Genomic DNA, 26,309 nt, shown 5'->3' on the forward strand with positions numbered 1-26,309 from the left:
CACATTACACTTCATCGAGTTTCAGGCTGTAAAAATAGTATCCATTTCTTCAGTTTAAGTTTGAAATTAAATGATATTTGCTGATCCTTACCCAAAAAATTTGTAAGCCTGTTACCATAGGAAAACTCTTTCAATAAAGCCCTCACATAAACTAGTCCTAATCTAAACAACATAGTTATGATGCCACCACTACCAGAAATATAATAGCAGAAACACAATTTATACTGTATTGATGTCACCAGAAACTTGTAGGCATAGTCAGTACCGTTGTCACACTTACCTCTTCCTCACTAAAGCGCAGGCGCCTCTCTCCTGCGCATGCCTGCAATTCTGAGCACAGAGGCCTCTACTCTTCCAGATTTTATCAGTATTGCCACTGGCCAATCAAGAAATAGCCTTATAATAACCCTTGGCTATTTAGGTGGTTCAGACACAGCACCCAGCGTTCATGCATCGTGTCCCCACTAGGGCTGAGCCCCCTAGCTCTACTGAGCATTTCCTGTACACCTTTTGTAAGGTATTAGTAAGGTATTCCAGAGAAAAGTGAGCACAACTAATCCCTAAACTTGCAATCGTGAGTAGAAGGTATCCCATGGATCCCAGATCTGTTCAAATCTGTCCACTTTGTTTTGTATAAGGGCCGTAAGATATTCCATTAGGCAAACATCCTGGATACGGGTATATAGATCCTCTAAAGAGGGGGGCAAGGTGGACTTCCATCTGGTCGGAATCAGGGTGCGAGCTGCCACCAGTATATGGGCAATCAGTTTACTAGTAAGTTTGGGGAGGCCCGTTAAGGGTAGCCCGAATAGATGGGTAAGCGGATCCAGTGACAGCTGTTGTTGAGTTACATCTTGAAGCAGCTTATGGACCCGGTCCCAATAACTCCGAATAATGGGACAGTACCAGAACACATGTTCCAGAGTTCCCCTCTGTGTCCCACATCGCCAACAAATAGGGTCCACAGCGGGAAACAACCTGTGTAGCACATCTGGTGTGTGATACCATGGAAATATTTTTTTGTACAGATTTTCCTTATCCCAAATATCTGACCACTCCTCACTGTCCAAGGTGCGGCCTAGAATAGATTCCCAGGTGATCATATATGCAAATTTTCCAGAAATCCCTCATATACTTGTGTGAATGAGGCGGTAAATTGAAGAAACCAGACTTTTGGTGTATGGGCCAAGCATGCATGTCCTCTCAAAGGAAGTAATTTCTGTAAACCTAGATGCCTGGGTGAGGGAGATGGCATAATGTCTAATCTGCACATACGCGAAAAAGGCAGTTTGGGGGAGGTCAAACTGGGTTTGGAGTTTCGAAAAGGAGAGCAACCTCTTCTCCATGAGTTGTAAGATATCCCGAAGATGGAACAGTCCCCTCTCCCTCCAGGATTGCCACATGGCTCTGGTAAGACTATCAGGCAGTAGGGGGTTATGAATAATAGGCGTCAGAACCGATGCTCTGGAGGATAGACTATATTTATTTGTATAGGTCCGCCATAGATTTTTAGTACACAGCATTGGTGAAAGCAAATCCTTATCTGCCAATAGGAGGGAGGAGCTCCAAAGCATCACATTAGGGTGGATTGGGGTGATCCAGGATTCCTCCAATTCCCTACAAATAGTGGCGGCGAGTAATGAGGTCCAAAAAGGCAAATAGCATAAATGGGCCGCCACATAATATTTAAGAAGGTCTGGGGCTCCCAGACCTCCAAACTCCCATGGTGTACAGACTACTGACTTAGAGAGTCTATGTCTCTTATTGGCCCAGATAAAGTTCAAGAAACCCGCTTGTAGCTTCTTCAGGGTCTGGACAGCAACCCGCACTGGGAGGGTTTCAGATAAATTTAAAAGTTTAGGTAGGAGAATCATTTTTACTAAAGCTATACGTCCTAAAAGGGGGGTTGTTTTGAGGGGAATTCCCCCAAAAAGTAAGGTCCCCTTTTTAAAGGCCTGGTGGCTAATGAGCATCAGGCTCACGAGCACCTCCCACTCCTCAGGAGGGGGTGCCAAAGAAGGGAAGTGAACTTATTTTATGAGTTACCCAGTTAACTGTGTGCATGGGTGCGTAAGAAAAACATAAATAAACAAAATGACATATGTATATAATATTTTTTAATTATTAATATTTTATAATTAATGTAATTTTATCAATAATTACCTTGAATGTACCAGCAGCATTTAAAAAATTCTGCAATAGGTCTCAGCCACGACTGGAGCTCAAAAAAACCCCAAAACACAGCCCCTTACCATTTCCCACATATGTGTTCATATGTAAAGGATAAGGATTTTCTACAATTTTTGTAATATTTATACTTGTTTCAGGTTAGTAATTCAGAAAGTATTTAAGCCAAAGAGTTTACATATTAGCCAGGTAAGTACATTATCCTAGGACAGGGGTCGGCAACCCACGTTTCTGGAGCTGTATGCGGCTTTTCAGCCTCCTTGTTGTGGCTCCTTTCAGCCGCTGACTGGAAATCCCTGATGGGGGATCCCCTTCCTCCCGTAGACACTGCAGAGGAAGGGGATTCCTCTTTTGGTGTTCTAAGGAAAATATCTACCCGTGAAATAAATCTACCAGGGGGCTTGTACAAATAGGCGTGTACAATGATGTCATCATCAGGAAAGTTTCACAGCTGTGTTTGTGTATGAATGTTGCATGTCATGTTGTGTAGCCTTACATCTGTCCAAGTACAAACCTCCAGATCTCCTAAACAGTATGTCCTACCGACTTGAAATTTTCAGGGGACCCTCATAGCTAGCACTCCAAATTTCATCTCCCCACCTTTAACAACTTTCAAAATATGGGGGTCATAATTATAAAAAAATAGTAAAAATTGAACATTAGGGTTGCTGTTTTAAAAGTAAGTTTGTCTAGAAGCCCGAAATTAAACATACAAATTATAGACTCCCATGTCCACCTACATAGCAAGGAGGTGCGAATCCCAAATTTATACCTACCTGTCACAAAACTAGAAATGTCATACAACACTAACCTGTCCCCTTCCCTACTTTGAACCCCAATTTCTCTGGAACGGGGAGATGTACAAAACCAAAAATGTAGATGCAAGTGTGGGACACCTGTGACTAACACCCCCTAAAATTTTATTATTAGGCCATCGTCGGAACATAAAAAACTCCACCCATCAAAAAAATACACCCTGTTACACATTGCTGGAAGCTTCTAGCACCTGAACCCAATTTCTCAGGAATTGGAGGGGGGTAAAGGTGAACAAAATTGGAGGTGCAAGTAGGAGACACCTGTGACTAACACCCCCTAAAATTTATTCGCTAAGGCGTCATCAGAACATAAAGAACTCCGCCCTTCCAAAAAGCCTCCAACTTCTAACGTAACAGGATGACAGGATGATACATTAGAAGTTGAAGGCTTCTAGGGGCATAGTTCAGTGTTTAATTTATTTGAAAGTAGGCCTACACATGCTTTTATAAGTTTATAAACTGTGTTACGTTTTGCGGCTCCAGACTATTTTTTTTTAGTGGAATAGGGGGCAAAATGGCTCTTTTGATAGTAAATGTTGCTGACCCCTGTCCTAAAAGGTCAGCAATAGCATCCTTCATATTTCTTTCTTGACATGGCTACTTGAAGCTTGTAAATATGCTTGCAGGTTTTATTTACAAATATAAGAGTATTTTGTGCTTGTGTGTGTTCTTTAATGCATTAACTTCAACAATGATGCACTAACTTCAATGTGAACTATATTTAGGTAGGATTTTATTTTTAGTCTTGATCATTAGAACTGAAGATGAAATATATGTGTAAAGTAATATATATATGTATATATATATACACACATTATATTACATTTAGTTTTTTAATTGTTTGTTTTACTGTATTAGGCGACATATTCACATGACTATTTACAATGTTTATCTCAGGTATGCGTTCAAGGCATCCTTGTTGCCTATTCCAGGTGAAAATGTTTGTACTGCATGACTGGCATGAACAATAAATCTTTTTACAACGTGAGGCGGATGTGGGTGGTAAAGTCATTAACAGCCTTGGTAGAGTCAGAACATATTTATAGTAGATCAGTCAGCATATTATGTTTGCTTTGTGCTAGGGTTAGGGTGGGTATCACAGATAAATGATCATGTGAAATCAGAGTGTTGAAAAGGGTGAAGACTTTCTTCTGGCACATGTTGTAATGAACTGGGCACATAAAAGAAAAGATTCATATCAGAAGTGTCCAAGTGGATTGCAAAGCTTAGTCATGGTCTGTGTTATTTAAAATGAACATGATGTAGTGGGATATTTTCCAAAATGCATTTAAATTCTTGGACAGTAATCCATTAAAAACATCTAAACCCATCTGCCATTTATTCTGCAAACATCAACAGACACAAATATGCATGTTGTCCCCAGGTTACATACGAGATAGGGAATGTAGGTTTGTTCTTAAGTTGAATTTGTATGTAAGTCGGAACAGTTACATTATTTTAATAAATGTAATTAGGATAGATGTTTGTCTCAACATAATATTTCTTTTTACCTTTCTAAATGCCTAAACATTTTCAAATACAGTACAGCCTTAAAAAATGTTGGTAAAACTTCATGGAGTTGATGAAGAGGGTGAAGAGGGTAAAGATGAGCTCTTCTGCACAGCACTGTACAGTACACACTATCACAGCAGGAAGGCACCACTCCTTAACATGTCTGATGTATTGTACTGACGAGAGACAACTTCCTGCTATGTACGTGCAGTACAAGCAGTCCTCCAATGGAGAATGATTGTGGGCGGAAAGGGTCGGTTCACCACTTGCCAACCACACAGTCAGTTCTGTCTAGTCACAAGCAGTAGCTGCGGGACCGGGACCTAATTGGCAGGCAGTAAACTGCGCCCCTCTGCCCCATCAAGCCTCCGTCCTGCACACAAGCGAGCAGGGAAGCCCCGTTCGTATCTAGGAATTGTCTGTATGTCGGATGTCTTTAATGCGGGGACTTCCTGTATATCTCACAATCAGCATATTCTTCCGGCTTCATATTTGCCCAAATACCCCCAGTAATCTATATATAATTTATAAAGCCACATGGATAATAAACCTTTTATTGGCATTCATGAAAATGACAACCACCAGAGCATAGGGTTTCGGTGTGCCACTGGTTCCAAGGAATGATGGTAGATCATTAATAGGTAAAGATCAGCCACATGGAGGTCACAGTACATATCGATGACTCATTGTATGTCCTCTCCTTTCTTTTTTGGGTAGCTGATTAACTGTATAAAAGATGTGCAAACTTATAAAAGTCATAAACAGAAGTCAAACAAAAAAAAAACATGACATTTCCAAGGATGCCTTTTTTTAAATAATACAACTAAAAAGCATACAATTTCATAGAACATAAATACACAAAGGAGGAATGTTATCTTATACATAATTAGACAAACAGTAGATTGCAGTGCACTTTTTGAGGTACTGGTCAGGATTTATTCTTCAGGTTGTCAGTCATCAAAGTCCTGTGAAGCGTGTTTGTCTATCACTAAAAAAGTCCACAATTTAGTGTAGAAAGATGTGGCTGTTTATAAACCATTGCAGAGGTCATTGTTGTAAAATGTACAACAATTTCTTACTGCCATATCAGCAATGCCTGTGTTTAGCCATTCATCTTTAAAAGATAGTGTCCCATTGATAATGTCGGTCCTGTATTAGGAAAAAAAAACATAAAATTATCATAAGATTATCACAAAATGATTATTTACTGAAGGAGTTTAGGTAAAGTTAGAAAAATGAAGTATCTCTGCAAGCGTTATTAGGGAGATGGAGCTCTGCTAAATTCAGAGCAAAGCAAAAATCAAGTTTTTTCTATTCCCTTTGCATGTGTTTCCGTATTCTTTGCAAAGAGAATTTTCAGCACATGTACCTGGGCCCTGTCTTGCAGAGTGCTAATCCAGTTTGCTAAGTGAACAACTTAAACTCCTTCAGCAATTACCCGAATATATATATTACACAAGATTCAGAGATAATATATTCAAAACTTTAACCCTGCCCTCCCAAAAATGAAAGGAAATGAAATGAACATAACATGGTATGGAGGGTAACAGAAATGAATTAGAGTTAATAAATGAATAGTACAATGTGCCTACCTAATGGGTCAGATGAGGATTGAGGAGGAAGGGGTTTACATAAAAGTTCACAGGGTTGGTTTAAGGCAACTCTGCATACAGACTGGTGTCTGAAGGGCATCTCCCTTCAGCCCTCCTTACAGTTTTATTTAAGTTGTGATATGTCTTGGCTGCTGCTTACATGTTCCAAGGTTCTTTGGTTGAGAAATTGGATGGGAAACCCATTTTAGGTATGGCTTTGATGAACTAGTTGAACTGAAATACTGTAAACTGCAATTATTTTGCTTTATCGACCCAGAGAATGTTTGTTTGGGCTGGACGCTTAGTTATTTATACAGTACTGGGGTAAAAAAAATAGATGCTGTCAAGTACATTCACCCTTTAGATATTTCTTCATTTCTTATGAATTGATGTAAAAATCATAATTGGCATAATCTGTTTAATTAACGAGATTGGAGAGCGTTGGGTTGGTTTGCATAGCCACACTTTGCAATGATGGCTCCGCCTAAATTACTCATCACAGTTATTCTAAATGATAGGCACACTTACTTTGTATAAATGTCTTGACAACAGAAGTAGAGGTTATATGTTTTATTTTGGAAAGCCTCAGTGTTGCTGAAGAAGTCCACACAGTTAACATTTCTTTGGGTATATAAAATTCCTGCAATGAAATATGTAAATGTTATATTTCCAGTATTGGGTTACAAAAAACAATTTCGTGTGAGTTTTGGGATTGCATCCATGGAGTAAATTCTTTGTTGTTAAGTTTTACATTTTACACCTTGATATTGTGTACTTGCTTGTTGTACATTTTTTTTTACTATTATTATTATCCAGTATTTATTTAGCGCCAACATTACGCAGTGTTTTACAAAATCTATAGTCATTTCAATTGCTGTTGAACTAAGGCTAATAGTTGGGGAAGGGCCCTATTGAAAAAACTGCAAAAAAAATCAACACAATAGTTAAAATGTGCATATATATATGTATTTTTTTCTTTGGTGGAATGTCCCCATAATGTCAGGGTAAGTGTTACAAAGGCTCCAGGGAATAGAGAGTAGATATGTCTGTGTAGGTTTTTAGGAAGAAACCAGGTTCTTCAGGGCCCTGGAGCTAGCCAATGGAGTGAAAGGGTGGGTTCCTTGGCCCAACTCTGATTCTGGGGATATATCTCAGGTGCAAGGGGAGTAGTAGTAATCAGTCAGAGGAATCCAGGCTGAGAGAGAGCCAGTGTGTTCCAGGGAGGAGCAGGAAAGGGCCTGAAAATCAGCTTGTGGGGAGTCAAGCTGGAAGGAGGTTGCTGTTTTGTTTTTATCGACTGTGGAAACCCAAGGCTGACGTTTGGACCTTTATGAGAGACTGGATATGGATGTATCCTTGCCGTGGGGACATTCGAATGGGCTTTGGACATTCTCACCTAGACTCAAGTAAGCTTTCCTGTGTTGCTGAAACAAAGCAGTTTTGTTTTAGCTTTTTCCCAATAAAACTTGTGTTTTGATGAAAAGCGTATATATATATATATATTACACACACACTGTATATATATATATATATATATATATATATATTGGGGAAATGTATCCAGGCATTAGGAATCTGACTCACAGAAAAATGTGGTCTTGGGTGAAACTTAGTGTGCCCTGTAAGCTGGAATTCTGTACTAGGAGATATAACCTGACTATAAATCTTAACTTTTCTGAGGTCTTACTAATTTAAATCTTTAGTATCTAACTATTTTTCAGCTAAAGGACAAGAAACCTCTACAGAACTAAAATGCACACTGTAATTTCAAATAATATCGATGGCACACCCTAATATACAGTTTTGTAACAAATGGAATGGGATAAATTCTTACTTTAGTTCTTACTTTTTACAAATTCTTACTTTAGTTCTGACAGTGAAGTATATTACATAATGTGTATCTCTGTATATGTCCATCACTCCAGCTCCAGCCACAATCCTTTATCAATTTTGAATAGAATGTGAAAAGGTTGGTGCCTTTGTTCTCCTCCCCAAAATCCCCCCCCCCCCCCCCACACACACACTATTATACACACACCCCCCCACACACACACACACACACACACACACACACTTTCTATCAGGGCAGGATTTGATAAAAAGTTAGGTCAGATAAATAAAAACCTAAGAGAAAGTCCTAGACTCTGTCCTAAACTAAGCTTTCCATCAGCTTTAGATGTCAGGATTAGACCTACCTGCAATACAAGCATTGACAAATGAGACACAAGCTCCAGTCATCAGGGCCCGCACCACAACCTTGGCTAGATCGCTTTTCCGTTGTGGTGCCATTGAAGCTGTGAGATACAATAAAAACATTGTAAACATTTGATGGCATGCTAAGATGCTGTAGGTAACTTTTTGCAGATCAAAAAATGAATGTACACTTACATAATCCTCCTAGCATGATGCCAATGGAGCTGATATTGGCAAATCCACACAAGGCAAAAGTAGTGATGACCTCCGCTCTCTCCTGTTAAACAAAAATGGCTTTAGGACATGTTCTTGGACAAAATAAAAATGTATGACATTTCTAGTAATAATTTAAACAATCCCACTAAAGAAAGGTTATATATATATTTAAAGGTAACATGTAGTGTTGGGGGGCTGCCACTGATGAGGCTAGTTGCCTGGCAGTCTTTTAAGACATGTAGAATATAAATTCTGAGTGACACATCATCTAATCACATAGAGCAGGCATGTCATACTGGATTTTTGTGGTCCTTATGAAACTCTCTCACTTCTCATTTGCTCCATCAGCTGATCTCCATATGATAAAAGCTACACTTCCTTTTAGAGCTTTGCAGCTCAATACAAAAAATGTTTTTCAGTCTCTTTTATCTAGGTTGAAAAGTTGGAAATGCTAATATGATGTTAGTACCAAAATGCATTTATCCTCTGATCGAATTATGTAGTCCTGGCCCCCAGTAGACATAATAGGACCCCTTCAGTGCATTCCCATCAGTGCAGTCTTATGCTTCATTTAAATCTGACATACCTGAAGTTTACTTTTTATATCTATATAACTTTTATCCGAATGAACTTGCAGATTACTATTCTTACATAAGTGTAGCCAGAAAACATTCCATGGTTTATTCTTGGAGTGAAGCCAAAACTCCTGATATGCATACTTGTTCCAAGTGAGAAACTTAACTTAGGATGGCAACCAGGCAATGAATATTTTCAAAATGAGAGCATACATATTCCCATAGCATTCCGGAACCTCTTAGTTCCTGTTTTTCATATGGATCAGTTTTAATCCATTTTTAAATCAATGGTTACCCTAGCTCTTTTATGAACAGCTTGCTTTACAAATACTGCAAGTGTTGCTCTGTTGTTTCAATTAAGCAAATTTACATATTTTTACATTTAAAGTATGGTTTAATCTAATGTTTTTATGCATTAACCTTTACTTACTGTTATCCATTGCCTGGATCCATTTAAAAATTCTTCAGCACCTTCCAGCCGTTTAGCTTTGTAGTCAGCCAGTTGTCTATATGCAACAAATTCATTCAGAATGATCTTTGTTCCCAGCATCTCACCAACTGCATCCGCTTCATCCCATCTTACTCCCATCATGAAGGCCACAGGCATGAATATGTAGGACAGAATCAGCTATGGAAAATATAATTTAATAAATAATTCTCAGAAGTAAACCGGTGTTTGGCAGCAAACAACACCATTGTAGACTCACATACTAGACTAGATGGGCTCACAGATACTTCCAGCAAAGTTTAGTATACATCCAAGGATGTGATCAGAAAATCCAAAAATACATTTATTCCACATCCAATTCAACAAAATTTTCCAATCTGTTAAAATTATGTTCTATAAATGACGATTCAAAATATATTGATCTGTGTGTGTAAAATTGATACTTTATACTTCTTTTTGGATCAATAAATGGGTTTATTTAATAAGGCGCTCTTCACCATTATCAATTTTTTCTATTCTGAAGAAACAGTATCCACTTGAGGATTCTCATTTTGGATGTCAAATGTCATCTTCCAGTATCGAGTTCCAGGTATATTTCTGTGGTTTGATAATATGCAGAATAATCCTTTGTAAGGGTATGGTTGAAAAGTATTTGACTGGTATATTCAGGTTATACAGTCACATTGGGAAAATTAGAGAAGCTGTATTTAGCCAATACCTTTATTAGCTGACTTAATATATATTTATATATTAGTTTTTATATAGCTGATTGGCAATTTTGGAAGACAGCAAAAGGTCACGCTCGCTACACTGAGACACAAGACGACACATTAATGTATGTGTATGCTTAGGCAGATAGCACAAAAGTATTGCAACAGAATACTGATATGCACGAACTTGGGAGGGGGGTCAGCAGTTCATAAGGACCAGACTGGGGAGCTCAGGAAAACTGAGCAGAGGGAAGCAAAGAAACAGCATCTGCCAGTTTCCACCTAAAGATTATATTGTTTTAAAATTAGGTCTTTTAACAGATTTTTGTTAACATGCATAATGTACTTTTATAACAAAAAAGCAAAGAAAGTTTTGAAAGCATTAAAAATGTTTGTAAGGCAATGCAAAATTAAGACTGAACTCCAAACAAACAGCTCAACACAAAATTGTGAAGAGTCTTGTAGTTCTTTTCAAGCATCTTACTGACCCAGGCACCCTAATATTGTTAGATTCTCAATCTTATAATCTTCTCAGTTCCTTTAGGAATGTTTACTGTCTCTGCATGCAGCAGAACCTGATTGCCTTCCATCCCTTGCTTTCCCAGTCTGCTCTTTAGGGGCTTAATTTTAATAAAGACAAATTCAGATACCTTCACCAGTGAAATTGCTAAATTCATTAAATTATTTTTGCAAGGATGCAGTTTAAGTTTTTTTTTTTCAAAAAATGCAGGAAGGTTGGCTTTAAGCCAATCATATTAAATGATGAAAGGAAAAGTGATTATCCTATAATCAGCTTGTTTTTTGTACAGCTAAATATAAATGATTCTTTAGGTCTAAAAGACATTTTTCTGTATAAATATAGTTGGAGTCTCCTCTACTATCAACATGAACAGTATCGATATTATGAACACTAAAAAACAGCTGGAAACCTTACTACAAGTGAGCAGTCTTGTACAATCCAGAATACAGAACATTGCTAGTGCTGACTTAACTTACCTGTAGAGTAAGTTTGGGATAGTCTACCATTCCTCCAATCCAGGAGAAGGCAGCATTAATGAATTCAAGCAAGGCCATAAATGCAATCAGATTGGCGGCAATATTGGCAACCAGTCCCACTGAAGCAGAAGCCCCATTGCTGGCAGCTTCCAGTATGGTTCTTTCTTCCCTTTAAGCACATAAGAACATACACAACATGATCAATAAACATGCCACAAACACATTTGGGTTTACTTAATAAAGGGTTTAGGCTGTTTATTGTTGAATTATCACTGTTCAAGGAATAGTTTACTTAAGGTGGAGGCTAATGTCAGCAGAGAGATCAGAAGCTCCTTATTAGATGAAGAAACACACAATAATATAAGAAACAGGAAAATAGATTTTTTGAGCTATCTGTAAATCTAGCAAATGTTCTAGTTATGCATGTTAAAAGTTGAATGATTCCCATCTAACATATTCTTGCCCAGTACAATATGGATCTAGGTCTGAGAAAGAGAACCCCTCCAAAAACACAATAAAGTCTGCCATCCTGCTGTCCTTACCACCAATTGGTCCTGAGGTCTCTGTGAAAGCAGTAAAAAAATCTATTGTTGATTTACTTTCAGATTTTTTTAAATATATAAATGGAAATCAGAAGTGAAAATCGGTCCATTTGACTAGACCTCACATTAGAAGATCTAATGAATGATCTAACATCCTTTAAGGGTTTTTCACACAAGCTAACAAAAGAAATCCATTCCAGGTTTGCTGGATCACCATGGTTCACTTATGAAAGTGTATCCTGTCCAGCCCTGGAGAGCTTTCATAAAGCAAGCCCATATATATACCTTTTGTTCCAATCATTTAATCCTCACTGAGACATTCTTCTTCCCAAAACAATACTTTTACTACTGTGCATGTATGCAGCCCCACTATACTCTGAGCAACCACTGTAGACTCCTCTTTGTGTAGCTTTCTCTAAGGATTGCAGCACACATGTGTAGTGAAAAGTGGCCATTTATAGGAAAAAAGTTGTGTTCAATTCAGGATGCACAGTGAAGATCAGTAGATCTTTTTAGGATGACACTGTCCTTATTCTGACCTAATATTTGATTATTCACTATTAAAATCATTTAGTACAATGTAATGATTATCAAGCTGCTGGTGAATGTTGTTAATGAGACAAATAGTTTTTAGGAATGTAAAATATACCCTTTTTCTATCCTGACACCATCCTGATTTTTAAACTTGGATTCTTCTGTTTCAGGATAAACCAACTTGGAGAGAGCCAGAGCACAAGGTGCAGCCATGACAGAGGCAGCGATTAGGGAGGATGGGTCAATCTGAAACAATCATATGAAGTCTGTTTAGGTTCAAAATATCAGAAATTATAGTTTGGTTTTTGTCTATTGTTTTTTATTGGTAAAGAAGCATAGAACTTTCTTACCCCAAAAGAAATATATGCACCCATAACACTTCCGGCAATGGTGCCAAAGCCCCCTGTCATTACAGCGTGTATTTCAGACTTGGTCATATCTGGCAAATAGGGACGGATCAGCAATGGTGCCTCTGTCTAAAGTTTAAAAGAAATAAAAAAAAGGTTAAAAATCTCACAATATATTAGCTCAAAAATTACTTAGCAGACAGACATAAAATGAAAAAATATTTAAAATAGTTTAGTGTGCAGTCATTGAACTATTTACATGGAGAGAACATTTTGTTGAATAAATTCTTTACCTGTCCAACAAATATATTGCCAGCTACACTCAATGTTTCTGTAGCTGTTGTTCCCATTGTAACTTGCATGAGCCACGCAATCTGTAAATATAAATAATAATTACCATACACAGAAAAAGCAGTAATAATGACAACAATTACTATTGAAATCTAGGCCTGGACAAAGAGACCTCTGCAGGTTAGAGTTGCAAGTGTTGTTGGACATACAGATATCAAAAATGCCTAAATCATTGCTTACAATAAACTCTCTCACTTGTACCAATACATTTAATTATTTAAAAAAAACAACCTTTAAGAATGAATACCTCCATAAGGCCATTAAAGTGAGGAACTACAAAACACAACCAAAGAAAGCCAACAATAGAAGGGCCCTCCAAAAAAAAAAAAAAAAAAAGAATTATTAATTTGGGAGAAACAAACTGGTAAACAATTATCTATTACAAACGTTAAAGCACAGCGCTAAAAGCATTTAAACACACACTTTCTTCATTGCTTCTTGGTACATTACTGATGCACTAAGTACAAAACTTGATACAAGATACCAGCCTAAATCTTCTTGAGCTCAGATCCTGAATGGCAATGTTTCACAAAGTGTTGACTATGTATCCCTAATGGTACACATCCACATTGTGCATAGAATTGTTCTTCTCTTGGTACAAATTACCTTTACATTTTCAAAATCACAGATTTCGTGGCTTCTCCCAGAAAGCAGGAAGAATTTGATACTAAGGGTAAGCCAGATACATTGCCTTGTCTTAACCCACAATAACTTTGTCTAGCATTAAGGTGAATGCAAACACCATATGCCACACATTAAAGGCAGAACACCATTGAGGAGCAAGTGTCAGCTTCTCTGTGCTTCAATGGTAATGTTGAAGAGAATCGTGTCCTGATTAAGTGGACATTGTGGAAGTAGTGCAAAGAAAAGGAGAATTCCTTTTTTGAAATAAAAATATAGCTGCATGCTAGACAGCTCATGGCATGTATGTATTCCTTAGGAAAAAAATCAGGGCTGTTGGTATGACTGTGAAAGATTAGGGGTGTTCTTGGGCACCCTAAGGTGGAAAAATCACATGAAAAATAGGTGTGATAACAGTGAGAAGAGAAGAAACAATGTCTTTTTGCACATATGTCTTTCTGCATACAGAATATAAAAATAACACTTTGTCTTCATCCTAAATGGAACTTGTTTTTTTACTTAGGTTATCTAACAACTGCTGGGAGTCTTCTCTGCACCCCACTGCCGGGCCACACATTCTTTTCTCTTCTGCAGAACACTCAACAACAATTCCCTGGGAAGCGTAAGTATGTGACGGCTTGGAAAAAGCTTTGTGTGGGTGAATCACGCTTGCATGCCCAATAGGTCATTAGCACGTAAAATAGATCTAGTGTCATTACAAACCTGGAAAGCGAAAACATCTTTGATCAGCGTTTCTCCAAAAACAAATCCTGATCCAGCTGTAGTATAATTCAGAAAAATCTACAAAAGACAAAGTGCATATTAGTGCCATTACTTATCATCTGGTTCAAGAAACCATATGAAGAAATTGTGCATTCAACAAAAGAAAGACTATAATCAATGAGAGGTATTTTGTAACACCTGAATTTACCTGAATTTGTTTACCAAGAAAATTGAAGGCCTGGTACCCTGGCTCAGTGCGAATAATAAAGATACCCAAAACAAATTCAAGTCCCAACCCCCAAGATACGGCTCGCCAAGACACCTAAAAAACAGAGGACACTTGAGAACACATTGCAGTAGACAGAATGCATCTCAACTTAACTTCATTTTAATTCTCTAAATATTTTCTAATTTATTTCTTTTGTGATTCTAAACATGTATCATATACTACTACTAGTAGTAGTTCTATTAGAAGTACTTTTACTGTAAATCTGTTAGGTAAACACTGGATATTTGAAACAACAGCAATAGAAAAAACAAATAAATTAAACAAAATTTGGATAAAAAGAAAATATTCAGATCAAAAAATATTTGAATAAAATTTTTACAGAATCTAGACTCTGTCAGGAATACAAAAATGTAAACTAATTGGACAATATCAAGATAGGCATGTATTTTGTGTCCTTAAAAATCTTGCAAAAAACAGTTTAATTGATATCCTTGACAGCCGGCAACAGCATTTCAATGCCGGTTTCTGGACACTTAATGCATTGTCCTGGGTGGTTAGTCACCTCTGCAGCCTCCAAAGATTTGTAGTCCTAGTAGGTGCCCAATAACAGTAAAACACACATTTATTTTTACTGCAGATCTGAACAAACTATAATTCTCCAGAGCCATCATTTATCTTCCATTTACAAAGATTTTTCTGTGTTTTTCTGACAGAAATTGGAAAATAAGCTTAGAGCTCTGCCTGTTATTAGATAAAAGTAGTACATAAAAAATATTTGCATGCAAGTTAATAATTGTAATATATAAAAATGTTTTTATATGATTATTTAAACATACCAGAGTTAAACATATTTTAAAAATGAAACATGTCTCCAAAGGCTTATTTGATTAACTTGCAGAAAACAGAGGAAGATGTGTGATGGAGATGGATTTTTAGAAACATTGTAACCAGACCTTGTTGATCATTAAAATAAAATGTTTTTTTTTGTTCACTGGTACAGGATTATACAACAGCTTTATGGTTTAACACCTTTGATAGGCTTCTACTGTTATCCCCTCCAAATATTTCCAATATATATGCATTTGTTGCCTACTTTTACAAAAGAGTTGTTGGCTACTAATGTGAAATTGTGGCAAGCTGATTTTCCTGATCAGGACATAGTGGAACATGCTATACAAGGTTACCTGATGGTCAGGAAATGTATGGTCATCGAGACATGGAGGGAGTCACAGTTTATGATACTACATAGGGCATACAAGGTATATGGAGCCTCCATGGATGTACAACACACAAGAGTATGGCATCTTCAATGCCCTAAGCCCAATTGTGCTAATGCATGGTTATCTCACCGTCTGTGGTTTTGCCCTAGTATTAATGTATTCTGGCAACAAGTGTGGTTATTGATAACCACTGTAACAGGTCATAGTGTTCCAAATATTCCTGCACTGATGCCGTTTGGATATTGGGATCATCTCTGATCACATGGACTGGACGCTAAAATACAAGGCGATGACTTTATAACTTGTTTCCTCCAACAATGGTACCTGTTTTTGACCCATGCCTTTACAGACCCTGACAGGAGTCTAATTATGGACTCTTTCAAGTATTCGACATGGTATATTACCAATGTATCTGGCTAATACGCCAATGTTTATCTTTCCAGATAAAATGATGTGAGTGCTCCTTTTCCCTTTTAATTTTTTGTTGCTGATCCCCCACTGGTTGTTCTTGCTATTTTCCATTTTTACTGTTCTTTTGTATGTACAAAACTCTTTAATAAAAACAGTTTAAAAAAAATAAAATGTTTTAAAAATGCACTTACTGCTCGATGATGCTTGGACACAAGAAAGAGTAAAAGTATAAACATGCAGACACCACCAAATGATATAAGATGTGTTGGCCTTTTCGCTGTGTCCACTGCCAACCAAACAATGAGACCAATAAGTGCCAAGGCAGCAAATACCCTAAAAATTTGAAATGTTAAAAGTGAGGCCAAGTGAACCAGGATTTATCTGAATGTATAAAATCAAAAATCATAATAAGTAATGAAAAAAAACAAGAAGACAGCAATCCTTAATTTTCCTTTGTAATATAGCAAGGAGCCTTGATTTTATGAGAGATATTTAAATGATCTTTTGTAAATGATATACTGTTCCTGGGAATCCTATTTTATGATAGCTTAGTAGATATACATTCAGTGCTTACAGTTGTTTTTTAACAATCAAGCTCCTCATTTATGATTTTCTAGTCATATTCAAAGACTTTTTTTGCCGCCTCTGATTTCCCTTTTGTCTCCTCAGCATGCCAAGCACAGTAGGTTTGGCTTAATAACTGCAATATAATCATATAAATCATCACAACTTTAAAGCAGAACTAAAGTTCCACTTTATAAAATCAGAAATCAGGCAGGGCTTTATTGCAGAAAGGGGCCGGTGATGTCTTTTCTGCAATTACCCCGCAGCTGCTGGGACTAAAGGAAGCCTTGCACACCTGTGTGACGTGTGGTGATCCCGGCCCAGCCAAGCAAGATAGTTAAACGAACAACCAAGCAAGAAAAGAAAGAAACAAATAGATGGAGGTGCCCAGTGAACAAAGATTGGTAAGTGAATTTTTTATTTAATATCAGATAGGTAACGGTGTTTTATTGCAGAAAGGACAAGCAATATCCTGAAGAGACATTATTTTTTTAAAAAAAGGGTTTAATGCCACTTTAAGCCAGGAACTAATATGTGCTTCACACTAAGTTCCAGGATTCAACAAAGAAGCCATTCTTGACTCAGTTATGCATAAATATCCTGTGCGTGATGCAAAAGTACAGTAATTAAAACTTTTATTTGGCGATATCCACGTTCTATTGGTTACCTTTGAATATTCAGCTTTTTTCATGTAGACTACTCAGCTATATATCACTGCAAAGTAGAAGCAAAATAATGCAGACCATTTATTAAAACAACAGCAATTTATTAAACTCATAGGATACCAAAGCATTTAAAAACATGCTAACATGGGTAAGAATAAATATTTCAATCTTCAGGGAGCTGAGTAGTCTGTATGAGAAAAAGCTAAATCTACAAATGTAACAAGTGAAATCTCAGGTTGTCTCTGGAAAGTATTCTTTCACCTCTTTGCAGCTTACCATGCAAACCATTTTTTGTATTTTTTAAAGAATCGTCCAAGTGGTTTAAAACATTTTGTGATGGTCTTGCCATAATACTTCACTACAAGATCAAAAGCCAGAAAAAAAAGAACCACGCATGTGATAACCACCAGTGCCAGGGCACGATGAAAATTCAGCACACAAGCTGCAATGAAGTAGGCAGCATAACCTACAAAACAAAGGAGAGTAAATGAGAAAAATGTATTATGGTTTAAAATGTATTTTAAATCCAATTTAATGTATTCCCAATATCAATTAATAAGTTTATTTATTAATACAATTAGATAAAAACATTTCTAGCCACCTGCTTTGTATGTATGATTGGTGAATAAAAGCAATTATACAACTCAGCACACTGACTATACATTAATGCAGGTTTGTGAACATTTGTAGCTGGTATAATAGTAGAACAGAATCTTTAATAACATCAGCTGTCAAACTAAATGATCGATTGTCAATTTATTGAAAATTATTACATTTTTTTCTTATACAATGCTGGTGGAACGAATTCAAGCATAAAGTTGACCAAACAATTAAATAATCATAGCCTGACCTGGACAATGACTGTACCAGTTTCTGTATAATCTATGACCTCTGCAGACACACTGGCCAACCAATCTTAGGAAGTAAAATATTATTTAATTTAATTTATAAATTTTTAAATTTTAATTTATTTAATAATAAATTATTACATTTTAAAAGTTGAGTATATTTGTAACTTTATTCTTTACATTTTTTCCTATAAATAGATGATTTGGGGAGGAGTAGGGGGACAGTTGGCATAAGCAGACCTTCCTTTTATAGTCTGCTTTATATCTAGTTACTTGTGTTCTCTCTCTTTGCAGGGGAAATGGTCTTGCATCTCTCCCTTTCTTGTAGTCTCCTGTTGGCAGCCAGTAGTGGATGGACCTTTCACTTCTCTACCATGGCCCTACTTTCTCTACAGGTTATGTGCAGCACATTCATAATTTATTTGCTAATTTTGCAAAATAATACCTGGGTTTGTTAAAGCATTTGCTGTACACAATGTGGTCTTGTAACCCTTAGATATAAGGGATATATTTCAGTAAAAGTTTTTATGCCCATCTTTAGGTTTAGAGTGCTCAAACTACAGCATTTATTTGTCTCTATCCAACTGTTTTTTTGTTCTCAGCTTGCAACTGCATAGTTTAAAGGAAAAAAGAAAGCAAAAAGTGAAGTGTTCACCTAAATTTTTATCACCCATATTCACTGTCAGCCCTACCTATACTCATAAAATATAAAGACATGCATATATCAGTTAGGCTTATTATCTTTGCAAAAAGGTACCTTGTCTTTGGCCAATTTTACACTGCTTTATTGTTGTTAAATTGGAATTAATGCACGATAAACAGTTATTTACCACCTGTTAGCATACATCATTGTAAGATGCATTGACTTCTATGGGAAGAGGTTTAGGAAGCAATTGGGTTTAAGTGAGAGGTGCTGAGTTTTCAAATATTTATAAATATCTCAGTTTTCAGATGGCAATTCAAGAGAATTTAGTAGAAACTAGTTACCTGCACAGAGGATCGCAATTACAATGTATTTTATAATTCTGGAATGCTTCTTGGCATATTCTGCAGCTCTATCATATGGCTCAGCTACTTTGCTACAAAATGATCAGAATAAAGATGTCAGATTTTCAAGCAATATTTATTATTACTTATATTGAATGTTTATTAGAAAAAAAATGCCACATTAAAAAATAAGCTAAAATTAAATAAAACATATTGCATTTATTCAATGTTTTTATAAAGATTTAGCTAGCATAAAGAACAATATGAATAATACTTTAAAAGAGATCAAGGCATACGGTCCCCAACCCCTCCCCTCTCTCCTTTTTGTTATAATTCCCTGTAACATATGAGACCATTGTTGCTGATATTTTTACTTAGTTTTATTTGTGACGTTTATTTTACTGAATTACCATATATATATATCTTTGCTGAAAAATGTTATATGTTTTCACTGTTTCCATGTTTTGTAAAAATTTCTCAATAAAAATATTTAGAAAAGAGTTCAGCGGTATCTTTTGTAATGTAATCCAAAAATTTTGTGTATGATGTGTTAAAACATACACTGGCATGCCATTTTTAGAATGCGTTAATGCCCCGTAATTTTGGTGGTAAGTATAAATGTTAACAATACATTGGTGGTTAGTGTAAATACTTTGTTACAATTGCTTTTTTACGTTAGTGGTCTGTGTAAAGCAGGGGTGTCAAACTCAAATACACAAAGGGTTGAAATTAAAAACTTAGACCAAGTCTGGAGCCAAACTTGACATTTATTGAAAAAATTGAGGAAGTTTACTACTTCATCCATACCTAACAAAAACAAACCCCTCTACACACACTATAGGGTTGAAAAGACTAGTTTCTATCTATCTATGCAGGCTGCATATATTGAAAATGATGATGTGAGTTGGTAAGGCGGGCGGGTGGGCCAAATGCAATTTATTTTTGGAATTCTTTGGGGGCCCAAAAAAAGGCCAGAGTTTAACACCCCTGGTGCAAAGTAAACACCCCCTGTTACAAAGGACTGAACATCTGACACTATTAAAAGAAAATAATTCTACTTGAATAATATATATATATATATATATATATATATATATATATATATATATAGATATATATAAAATTATATATATAGATATATCAACATTTCAAGTTCTTTTGCCATCACTTACCTTAAAAAATTTCTGTGGTTTACATTTGCATTACTTGATTTGCTGTTTTCTGCATCATCATAAATATCAGCTGGTTTTTCATAATCTTGTTCCTATAAATAAAATTAACATACAACATTTAGAGAAGTCATAATTGTCATAACTGATTGCCTGCACAGCTGATGCAGAACATATTTTACAAATAATAACATAAAAACATATATGTGCACATAAATCAGGTCTTGGTCAGCTTGTAAAAAATCTTATAACAAAGAGAAAAAATCAGGCTCACGCTGCACATTTTAGTTTTCATAGACATTTTCCTAACTGGTTTATCTATAGCTACTAAATTATCATAAAATGTTTTCACAAACTTGCTTTTTAATTATACGATCACCATGTATTGGTTACGGAAAATCTGATTTATGTATAAGGATCAGCTTTTGTCCCGCGTACCTTTCTGACCTGGTAAATAAATATTCCCCCAGCCGCTCTCTCTGCTCCTCTGATCTCTGAGCTGCCCCAGTTCCTTGGAATGGTCTTCCTCGTCCTATTTGGCTTGCTCCTACTTTCTGCTCGCTTAAAAGAGCACTCAAAACCCATTTTTTCAAACTTGCCTACCCATCTTCTTCTGTCTCTTAAAATTTCACTATTCACCCACCATTCCATATCTCCCCTACTATTGTTTGATACTTCCCCCACCTCCTAGATTGTAAGCTCTTCGGGGCAGGGTCCTCTCCTCCTGAATCATTTTCTGTATTCGTCTGTCATTTGCAACCCCTATTTAATGTACAGCGCTGCGTAATATTTTGGCGCTATAAAAGTCCTGTTTAATAATAATAATAAATATATATATTCTACAAGTATAACCAAATTCAGTCTTTAGTCCTATTTGCAATTCATAGGGGCCTATTTATATCTCAGTGAATCTGATATTCACCAAACATTCTTTGGTGAAGAATCATCTATGTGCATACATGTTCAATGGCAGAGACTGATTCTCCACCAGAGAATGTTTGATGACTGACAAATTTACTGCTGCATAAATAGACAGATAGAAAGTCATAAAACACAATAATTGTTTATCACAAAGGCTAAACACTTTATTCACTCATTTTAGCAATGTATTAGATCATTATAAATAAGAGAAATATGAGCTTGTTCCATTAGGTATGGTATGTAGTCTTTATATTTGCATCTCCTAGAAAACAGTTTATTCTTTATAAAGTATATGAGCATATACCTCGGAAAACTAGTCAACAAAACAATTTATAAAAAGTTAACTAGAGATGGTTGAATAGAAACTAAACCAATGCAGTCCAATGTGAGATTACAAAGTCCACATGCCTATACCTAGCTGTAGTCATAAAGAGGTGTAGAAAGTCTTTACATTTCTTTGTAGGACTTTGGTCTGGCACATATATTACTAGATGGTAAAGGTAAAACTATCATTTGAGTTTATTTAGCGTTCATTTAATGAATTACCAAATAATACTGTGTATGTAAACATAAGCTTTCTTTAAACCTTTTGTTTTGACTAACTGAATATTTACCATCCTCTGCTTTGTTCTGCCATGTCTGTGCAGAGGTGACATGAAATTTTACCAAGCATTCTTACATGCATTAAAAAACTATGTTTTATTTTATGATACCCATTTATAAAGTGCTGACACTTTAAAGTTCTTTCACTGAACCAGTCACATTGCTCCTAGGAGCACACACCCTAATGTTCTATGGCTCATGTCATTCAGACACCCAAAGGAGGAAATTTATCAGTAATGTCAGGCAGCAAGGCAATAACAAAGAGAAGCAATAAAACAACATCTCTAATGGAGTTTAGCTTGATTCATACATTTCTCTCTCTGCTGCTCAAAAATATATGACAATATAAATCTTGCCCATGACCAACTCCTTATTGTATATTTACTACTTTGCTAATTCAGAAGCATCAAGTTCTACACAAAGATTGTAGCACTTTGTTACAATGTGGCCCTTTAAATTACCTTAAACGCCTAAATATTACACATTTCCTGAAGGAGAGACTCTTACCTAAAAAGTTAGTAGTTGGTGGCCTGGAGTATTTGGGTGCGCGTTAACACAATATCAAGAAGGAAAGACATAAGCAATGATCTTAGATCAGCAATTGTTGTCCATCAACCTCAAAATGGTTATAAGGCCATTTGCAGATAATGAAGTCTAATATTCTACAGCCAGAAGACTTATGCACAAGTCGAAACAAGGTAGTTTACCAATCTTCCCAGAAGTGGATATCTCAGCAAGTTTACCCCAGGCTCAGTGCAGAGAAATTGCAAGAAATCCAAGAGCTCAATCTTAAACTCTACAGGCCTCACTTAGTGATCCTGATTTATGAAAGCTCTCCAAGGCTGGAGAGAATACACTTTCATCAGTGAAGCTGGGTGATCCAGCAAACATGGAATGGATCTGGTCCAGGATTCAAAACATTTGCTGGCAAATAGCAAATTTTTTTTTAAATCCATTCCATGTTTTCTGGATCACCCAGTTCACTTCTGAAAGTGTATTCTCTCCAGCCTTGCAGAGCTTTCATAAATCAGGGCCAGCGTGTTAAATGCTAAAGTTCATGACAGTACAATTAAAAAAAGACAAAAGGGTACACTTTTATCAGTTAACCGGGGTGATCCAGAAAACCCTGGGATAGATTTCTTAAGTTTTTTAGCAAATGTTTTCAATCCTGGATCAGATATATTCCAGGTTTGCTGGAATCTCCCATGTTTACTGATGAAAGTAAATCTTCTCCAGCCTCTCCTGAGCTTTAATAATCAGGGCCTATGAACAGGATTATAGGACCCCATAAAGATGAAAATGTAAAATTTTCCATAACTCCAATATTGTCCTTCAAGCTACATAAAATGTTTCCCCCAATGCTGTTCTCCTTCTTCTCTTTTTCTTATTTAACCCCATGTTCCTTAGACATTTTGTGTTCTCCCTACACAATTTTGGTAAAACTGACATCAGTAATGTCAGTAAACTGTAATCAGTAACTTCCTTAGGCTGGAACCTAAGTATGAGAATTTTTTCCCTACTGACTTCACTGATGTTCTCTTTAGGATGTCCTAAACACCAAACATTTGGACCACTTCAGCCAGAACAAAGGCGTGCAAGCAAGAATACTAAGCTCCAAAATCCTGTCGTGTTCTGCCCAGTTTTCTCTTTTTTCAAACTACTTAGACCCACATATTTTTCCAACTTCACATCATAAGGGATAATTATTTTTTAGTCCCGAGATAAGAAATAGATGCTAACTGAGACAAGACCTGAGGCATTGGACAGCTCTGGTAATTATTTGTTATTAAAATTAACCATGATCAATATTTAGGTAATTTCTGCCCTTATCAAAGATATACTTAAAAATAAAGTAAAAGCTATGAGTTGTTTCCATTTTCGGTTAATAATCTGTTCCTTCAATATAGTCAACATGCTGATTTTGCCTTAAAGGCTGATCAAAAAGAATTAGGTTAGCATGCTGTGCCAGTGAGAAAGGTGGAACAGGGTGTAACAATACAAGGACAATGTTCTAACCACTGAAGAGTGTTTTCTATACAGTGGAAGTGTTTTATCCTTTTCTTTCAACTATTGATGGGTTTGTGTTAATTGCTCAGCTTTATTACAGCAACAATGAGAATTCACTTTATTAAATCAGGTCAATATCTGGATTTCTATAACTTCCTATAAACTTCTGCTCTTAACACTTTAGAATTAGAATGAATACTAAAAAAAATAATAATTATATTCAATGATATTATTTTTTAGCCTTGGGACAGCAGATGTGTGATAGACTAGTTCAACTGAGGCTTAGCAAACATTCAGATTTTTGACCTGACTACAATACCAGTAAGTTTTAAATATGTATCATCATAAATTACATATTACTTCTAGAAAGTTTTCTTTACCATACTTCGTGCTTTATATTAGTAGTAAGACTTTTTAAATAAACTTCAAAGATTTCCAAAATATAAACAAAAGCCCATGAAACATAATGCACATTGCCTTACCTGTGCATTAAAAGCTTCATTTTGAATCCCGGATTTTTCTGACATTTCCATTTCTGTTCAGAAAAAAGTGAGATTAAATAAAGGCAAAACTTATATTAGGTAAAATGTGTGGATGGGTTACTGGAAGTGGTAATTAATTAGCTAAATACCCCCTCCCAAAGAAGATTGCTCTTTGAATATTGAAAGCAAGGTACAATTAACCTCCAACTGCAGGTACATACAAAAGAAAACTGTAACATTTTAATCAATGAAATAAAATAATGCTAAAAAAAATAAAGAGAGCTGAAGACTGTTGACAAGAGCAAATTGCTGAACAATGGAAATATTCAGTCTTTATAATTCTGAATGCCTCTGAAAAACAGAACCTGGAATTTATGGATCTGCCATTCTGAACCTAGTTGTATCCAAGTAAGCATGTACAGTTTTATATACAAATCACATCATCTCTGATCAACAGTAAACAGGAATACACCAGAAGAATTAACTCTGCTATCAGCATCTAGATAGATTTACAGTTTATAAATGCCGAAGGATGCCATCAAACTACAATGATGGTTTGCCAACTAACAAACATGGCGGGAGATCTACAAAGGTATGGGTGGTCATAATTGGTCTTTCCTTCAATTATTTGCATTGCATTGTTGTTTAATGGCAATGGTATGTTTAAGATATTACTCCATCCCAAGACATTATTATGGCCTAGAAACATACAGCACTAGACACATTTAAGAATGATTTTATTAATGCTAGGAATAAATCAAACATTGCATTGTTCTCCCAGTCACTAGACCTAAACACAACCAAGTTTTTATGGAAGGTCTAGACTGAGTGAAAAAAGTTAAACGATGTTTCCAACATTCATCTCATGTTTTTTTGAAGTCATGAAGAAATTTTTACATGGTTATTCCCAAGTCACATTAAAAGCTAAAAAATGTCACCCTAAAGCTAATAAAAGAAAAGGGTTGCTTGCAATTAAACAGTTGTTGTATAGCAAATGTGCCTATAAATCCAATTTGTGTATAACATTCTTGCATGTAATATTTTATGTCTAAGAACTCAATGTAACGGTTATTACTTTCCCGTGTTTTTGGGAGCAAACACAAATCTGAAAAAAATAAACTAAAAATAAGATAGGAGCTGCATTTAAGCTGCTTTGTTTTATGTAACATGTTCTATTAAAATACTTTTAAACTGTGGGCATGGCAGGCCAAATATTATCTTTTTTAGACAAATAATTAATTCTGCATTTGAATGCAGTAGCATGGGTTTGAATGGATTGTTTAACAAGTGCATTGTTTAACAAGGATTTTCATCCACATGAAACCTTAGTTGAATAATAATAGAAAAAACATCAAAGTAGCAGAAGAATAGCTAGTCAAACTTTTTAGAAAAAAGTCATCAATAGCAGACTTCCCTTTCTATAAGTCCTCCTAAACATAAGACTATAGTGTCAGGCTTGTATTAGTGCACATTAAAGTAAGGATCTTACTTGTATTGCTGTTTGTTCCTCTTTTGGTTCTCCAACTTTTTAGAAGATATGAAGTATTTTCAGTTGTTCATGTCTTGAAGGATAATATCAGATTCAGCGGCAAGGAACAGCAGCAAAGTCCAAAGCTACGTCAGCTCAGCGATTCCAACCATGTAATGGTTTACTGCTTAAAAGTAGAGTAACTTATTCTTAAGAAGTGATCAGCATACCCAGGCAGATTGTGCTGTCACCTGAAAATGGCATTAACTAAATCTTACACAAGCTTTCAATCGTTTAGACGTCTATAAATTCTGACGATTACTAGACTTTATCAATGATATTCTGAGGTTAACACATTATACACACATTTACC

At 36.0% G+C, this 26,309-nt stretch overlaps 1 protein-coding gene across 1 annotated transcript; it reads right to left on the minus strand.

Moving 5' to 3' along the window:
- Positions 1-5,474: 5,474 nt before the first annotated feature.
- On the minus strand, positions 5,475-26,309 carry LOC140324295 (sodium/nucleoside cotransporter 2-like). Its single transcript, XM_072402054.1, is given in 18 exon segments — positions 5,475-5,663; positions 6,635-6,746; positions 8,302-8,400; positions 8,495-8,576; positions 9,521-9,718; positions 11,245-11,413; positions 12,436-12,566; positions 12,671-12,796; positions 12,961-13,041; positions 13,250-13,331; positions 14,364-14,440; positions 14,571-14,684; positions 16,414-16,555; positions 17,728-17,917; positions 19,287-19,378; positions 20,459-20,550; positions 24,469-24,521; positions 25,958-26,309. Coding segments are annotated over 17 exon segments (1,959 nt in total). The 5' UTR covers positions 24,520-24,521; positions 25,958-26,309; the 3' UTR covers positions 5,475-5,542.

The sequence above is a fragment of the Pyxicephalus adspersus genome, chromosome 2 (genome assembly GCF_032062135.1).
Source record: "Pyxicephalus adspersus chromosome 2, UCB_Pads_2.0, whole genome shotgun sequence".
Taxonomy (NCBI): Eukaryota; Metazoa; Chordata; class Amphibia; order Anura; family Pyxicephalidae; genus Pyxicephalus; species Pyxicephalus adspersus.